Source organism: Leptosomus discolor, chromosome 18 (assembly GCF_034619465.1).
Source record: "Leptosomus discolor isolate bLepDis1 chromosome 18, bLepDis1.hap2, whole genome shotgun sequence".
Taxonomy (NCBI): domain Eukaryota; kingdom Metazoa; phylum Chordata; class Aves; order Leptosomiformes; family Leptosomidae; genus Leptosomus; species Leptosomus discolor.
Window position 1 is genome coordinate 11,479,392 of NC_141408.1, and position 6,466 is coordinate 11,485,857.

The 6,466-nt window shown below is 44.2% G+C and overlaps 1 protein-coding gene across 1 annotated transcript; it reads right to left on the reverse strand.

Annotated features, from left to right (window-relative positions):
- Window positions 1-219: 219 nt before the first annotated feature.
- Window positions 220-4,196, reverse strand: KCTD7 (potassium channel tetramerization domain containing 7). The gene is made up of 4 exons (XM_009959216.2): window positions 4,014-4,196; window positions 3,082-3,251; window positions 1,224-1,402; window positions 220-691 (listed from the first exon to the last, which is right to left on the reverse strand). The coding sequence occupies exons 1-4, from the start codon at window positions 4,155-4,157 to the stop codon at window positions 315-317; spliced, it is 870 nt and encodes a 289-aa protein (XP_009957518.1). The 5' UTR covers window positions 4,158-4,196; the 3' UTR covers window positions 220-314.
- Between the last annotated feature and the right edge of the window lie 2,270 nt (window positions 4,197-6,466).

The following is a 6,466-nucleotide window of genomic DNA, read 5'->3' on the forward strand; positions in this document are numbered from 1 at the left end:
GGCAGGTGGCACCTTTTAGAAGATGTCAGACACTCCTCTCCGTAATTTCCATGAGGTGATTTTGTTTTGTGCCTCGTTAAGGTACCTGAGCCAACAGTCTTGTTTCAGGCTGGTTTTTCAAGATTTTAGAGGTTCGTCAACCTCTGTAACAGGTTCCCTTTTGCTGAGCAGCTAAGCGTAGGCCAACATTTCAGCAGACTGACTCCAATACAGGTTAGCAGCAATGCATTTCCAGAGACAGGTTGCAAAAAATATTAAAAGCAATCGTCGTCTAGAAGTCCTTGAATCCCCTGCACCGTTCTGGACAAAACAACTCACCACCAAGTAATCTTGAATTCATAGATAGGACGCTTGCAGTAATAGTGATTGATCAGGTGTTTATCACACACCCCGATACACTGATGATCCACAGTTATCCCTCTATCAGACAGGTCTGTCACAATACAGTGCAGAAGATCATATACATCAGCCACAGCCTCCCAGGGGCCAAAAGATACATCCACTTCGCAGTGATGTTCAAATAGCTTTGTCTCACTTTCACTCCTTTCAAAACGTAAAGAATTGAAGTGTGGGCATTCATAGGGAGTGATGGGCATTTCTTCTTTGAAGACACAGACCTTCAATTTTGCAAATCTCGCTTTTCTTTGCATAGCTCTCAGCTTTGCTATTTCGATGATCCGTTCCAAATGATCTAAAAAACAATAGAAAGTTGAAAATAACAATGAAGCACCTAGTAAAAGGAAACCAATGCAATTAGTTCGTGTGAAACATGTTACTTCAATGTTTAACAAGTTATTCTTAACATAATATTAGCAGCAAGGGGAAGCTGCATGCAGCCAGAGACATAGTAATTAAATCAATCTGAGTTATCTCGTGAACTTGGTGTCCCTACTATGTCCCTACCATATGCCCAAATTTATTCAACGGCAGGTCCTAACGGAACAAATGCAGAGTCAGAGAAACCTTCTCGTTTAATAATAAGCCTTGCATGTCGTGTCCTAGATCTTGCTCCCTTTTAAGACAGCATAAAAATCCACATCCTTGGATGCAGCAGGAACAAATCTGACACGGAGACCTCAAAGATCTAAAAAGCATGAAAGGTACACAAGAAACTTCTCCAATACAGTGGCATTAGTTTGAAAGCTGAAAGCAGACCTGAAAGCACCACGTACACTACTTGAATCAGGCTAGAACAAACTGTCAATACTACTTTGTTTATTTACCTTTGTAATACGGCATCAGGCCCAGGAAAGCTTGTCTAACTTTTTCTCCTTTAAGAGGCTGGATATCCTCTAGATTGTCTAGCAAAGGTCCAATGGAATAATACTGAGCTTCCTTGTACACCGACCTCACTCGTTCTCTGGGCGGCAGGTCACCAGATCGTAGAAAATTAAGTATGTCTCTAAAAAAAGGGCAAAAATATTATTAAATAACATGATTCTGCCAAAACTGTTGCAGGTGGGAAAGGAGAGGAAACACTGGATATTCATTGTTTATTCTATTGAGATAGAAATCCTTACGCTTAGACGGTAACTGAAGTAAGTGTGAGTCATATTTCCAACATAGGTTTTTTTAAAGCATTTGCCATGTTCAAGTTTCCAAGTCATCATTTCACATTTTGCCTCTGTTAATGGCAAAATTCTCTCAAACAAATACCATCATATTTTAAACAAAAAGTTCAAGGTGGAGGAACCACTTAAAACAGAAGAGGACACAGTATTTCATGGGAAAGGGATCGTGGTCGCTGTATTTCACATTTAGGTCTGTGACAAAACAATCCTTTCCATTTTCCTCGACAATAATATGCATGGACATTTCATCCCAGACGGAACCAGGATTCTAGCCGAATGGATGGTGCATTTGCAGAGGTGTTCTCTTCACAGGACCAGGGCCATACACACTTGTAGTGATAATAATAATAATAATAGCAACAACAATCACCAGTAACAATAATGAGAGAGACCATTTCCTTGTAGTTCTGCAACACTGTTAAGCTACAAGATTTTTTAACAGGGAAAGAAATCACTTTATAAGCATTAACTAACAAAACTATTATTGACCATATCAAATAAACCAAGCATTACTGCAATCTTAATTAGAATGTCAACAAATCCAGCACGTGCTAACTTGGCTCTCTGTTCCAGTACTATTTTCAATGCCGACTGATAACAGCACAAACGAATTGATTTTCCAACAAAGCATCAGGCACTTCCAAATTACCAAACATAAAGAAACAATTATTTTCCAATAAATACAGTGTCTTAATCTATTTCTGTCCCAGATTATGGTACAATCCAAATGTGCTTTGAAAATAATTCAATCCTTCTCTGTTGAAGAGATTAAGGAAATGTCAACAAAGGAGAAACACGACATGTAAACTAAATTGCAAAGTGTGCTTTGGGCAAAGACCTTAACCCATGAACACTTCTTACCCCTTCTAGCAACCTCACACCAATTCCAACAGAAAATAAGTAAGATCATGTTAGTTTAGTTAAAAATAAAACTAAAGATAAACACGTAAGAAGGAATCCTGAAGGTGAAGAAATACGGCCCTACTAGCAGAAATAATTTAAAAAAAATTCTGAGGCTTGTGCTTTTTTACCAGCTACGTTATATCCTGTTTAAACACTGAAAACATCGTGCTTCCAAATGTTTAAGAAACCTAGGTGCATTCCTTCCATTCCCTCTTTAACGTAAATATTGTAGCATCATTTAAAAAACAATGTTGTACAGAAGAACTTCCCATGAAAAGCAATGCCAAATACATTCCTTTTTAAAACATCAAAACAACTCAATACCTTGGAAGGCGACACTCTAGAGAAGAGAATGTACAAATTCAAAACATTACTTGTTTTTCTTTTCCCATTATAAAACTTAAGCCCTTAAGAATAAAACAAATAGGTTTTTAATTGCAATATACTCTTCTCGTGAGATGTTTTGAAGGCAAGGGTGCCAGCCAGTCACATTCACCCACTACACAAATATGACTTAACTAGAAGGATAGAAAAGCTAAAACTTACTTTTCTTTAATTTTCTCCAGTAACAACTGTTAAAGTGTACTACTGAGGACACTGTACATACCCAAAGTAGGTTCCATCTCTGTCAATAAAGTATCTGCCTTCAGCATCTGTGGGAATATAGTGTCTTCCACTGAACATAGCCGCCAACATCGTGTCCTCATAACGTCTCAGTGTTGACAGTCTTGTTGTAAAATACATGCCTCCTACGTTTAGTGGAACAACTTCTGGAAACTGCAAAAGCAATCACATCATCAGCATGACCCTCTGCAGACACGTTCAGGCCAAAAGGGTTACAACTTTTAGAAGACAGACAAAGCACAGAGTCTTTGCCACTGTGACATAACTCGGTCTGACAAATGCTTCTTTCCTGGCCCGTTGCCACAGAACAGTGAGGTTCAAGGGTTAACAACTTGAATACTTTGGCTGGCTTCTGGGTGTGACCAGCGAATGTTTCCATTTTAGTTGGAAGTCTGAAACAGCAGTAATCACCCGGCTTTAACACCACATATTTATTAAAAGCATGAATGCCTGTCTTGGCTCTTTTGGGGAAAGAAAAAACAAAACCAAACCCTTACACACACACACAAAAGGCAGAAAAACTCAGACCAACCTCGGGACTTGCACTCAGTTGCTACTCTACTAGTTCCTTTACATTACCACACTATACACTGAAACAAACCAGTGATTCTGTATTTACATTAGGTTTACAGCAGGCCTAAAATCTTAACATCGCACCTTAAGATGCCTCAGTACCAGAATAAACACTTGTATTTGTCAGGTCCAAACAGAGGTGGAAATTCTGAGTTAATGCTACCAAAATATTGAAGTAAAATTCAAGACACTTAGTTTTATTCAACCATTTAGCTACCAACGGCAACTGAACTGGATACCCACAAACACTCCAACAAAGGAATCCTGAACCCTTTGGCGCCCGAGCAGTACGTGCTGCAACAACCGCACCTGACGGGAGGAACAGCACCAGAGAGCTCTTACCTGCTGAGGCAGCAGAGGTAGCGCTTGTCCTGCCTGGGTCGCAGTAGGAGTGGCTGGCTCTTGGAAATCCTCCTCTGCATCTGAGCTCGACATGGCATCATCCGGGTTTCCACTCACTTTGTTCTGCCCCGTAACTACCACCATCCCTCTGGCTCTGGGGAGCAAGTCCGCTGGGGAGGCAGCCGTGGCAAAGCTGAACGGGGAAACGAGACCCAGGTCACTCCGGCAGCCTCCCCGCCGGCTCTGCAGAGCGCGGGGCAGGCAGGACACGTCGCTCCCCGGCTTTCCCCCGATGTTTTCCAGCGGCACGAAGATGACCGGGGCGGGAAGCACGGCCGGGGCTCCTGCGGTGCCGAGAGACAGCCCGGGCGAAGGCCGGCCCTGCGGGAGGGCAGCGGGCAGAGCCGCCCCGACGTCCCGGAGGCGCGGAGCCCCTGCCAGCGGCTGGGCGAGAGCCCGGCGGCCATTGGCGGTGCGGTGCGGCGCGGGATTGGCTCCGGCAGGCTTCTGTCACCCGCTGGGGGACCGGGGGTGGCCGCCATAGGCCGGCGGCAGCGCGCGGCGGGGCTGTCAGCGTCGCCGTCAGCCGCGCGGGCGGAGCGGAGCGGAGCCGCCGGGCGCTCAGGGCTCGGCTCCGGCGGCGCCGGGGGTGGGGGGGGACCGAGCGCTGCGACCGGAGCGGGCGGGCGTTCTCCTGCCCGCGGGCGTTCTCCTGCCCGCGGGCGTTCTCCTGCCCGCGGCACCCCACCGGGCCGGGCACACACACGCAAGCGTCGGTACGATCGTACTTAACCCTGCGCGTTACGGGGCGCATCGACCGCGAATCCATCCCTCATCTTCCTTCCCGCACAGCCCCGCCGGGGCGGACTAACAGTAAGGTGCGTTATAAAAAGAAGAACGGAAAGAGCAGAGGAAAGCCTGGAAAGGCTGCTGCTCCCTTCATGCGGGTTGGGGAACCTGTCCCTCCGTCTGCGGTGGCACCACACCGCCCTGGCAAAGGCACTGTCCCGCTGGAGGCTCTATCTAGCTCTGACCCCGCAAGCTGCTTCTCTCAAATGGCTATAAAATATAAAAAGAGAAGGAATGTTTGCACAAGCACATCTGGTAATAAGTAAGGGTTTCCTAAAGGTCGCTTCCAAGCGAGATCAACAAGCAGAAACGACACAAAATTTTACTCGCCACGATAAACTACTCCGCCTCACTAAGGCTGCCGATACAGCCCCGCTGCACAGCGCCAGGCTGGCTGTCGGTCTCAGCTCTTAAAGGAAACGCTGCAAGTTCAGAATGAGCCCAGACAGAACTGGGATGCTCCAGGGCAAAACAGCTACTCTTTAGATGGCTCATCAGATCAAACCCGCCACATTCTGTGGAGCGTACACAGCCTTCTTTCACCCAAACGCGGACGAGAATTCTAGATCCTGTTTAACACCCTAACAAACCTAGGTAAGCAGGTACCACAAAGTTTCAAAAATTTCTTTTTAAACAGCAGCTTGGTTTGTCTCAGCTCAAGATAAGCTACAGTTCAAAAGATGGACTTTCACTTCATAATCGTTTTTCCACCACAGTACAATGCACAGGCAGATAAATAAGGATGGAAGAGCTTCTCAATGTCCACACCCTATTAACGATTTTAATACTTGTCCTGAAACAACATTTATTTTGACATGATCAGTTATCAAAACAAGTCAACTATGCCTCGCAGATAAAGAACATATACAACATAAATGAAAGATTATTTTGGTAGGGACTCCTTTAAGGAGGTAACAAATTATCATCAAGAAACAGCTTGCAGCAGCTTAGTTTATAAGATGGACCGTAAAAATTGAGTGTGAGCCTGTATTTACTGCGAATGTATTATTTATAATTTAATTTATTGACACCAGTGCTTTGCTCTATTTCCAGTTCTCTTAAGACTATTCAAAAGAACTCAAGACCGAGCAAAAATGTGATCTTTAATTGCCTACATTTTTCAAGAATGTCCCATAGATTTCACGTAAATGGAGCATACTCTGAATAAACAAAATTCAGCTCCATTAAGTATATTGGAATCATGGACCACAGAATGTGTTTTGGGTAAGTTCATCCATTTGGCACTGTACCAAAAAGGTCCTCTTTCCCAAGAGAAGCAGACGTTTGAGAAAAAAGAATTCTTCCTCTTTCATAATCGTCCTTCAACAGGACACCAAGGTTTAGAAAAAAACCACGCGAGAGCATATATTAACTATGTTACACTCATGAGTAATAACCTCCTTTGCCATTGGAACATTCACACAAAGCAACCCCCTAAATAGTGAGGTTTAGCATACAAGATTTCAGCCCCTCATAGTCCAGGACTTCAAGAATAAGATTAATGGCAGTAAAATGAAGAGACTGATCATTGACAAGTTTAACCTGTTTTTTGACGTTCATTAAAAGGGAAGTGAAGTTCCTCTCTAGGTTTGCTTCACTTTCTG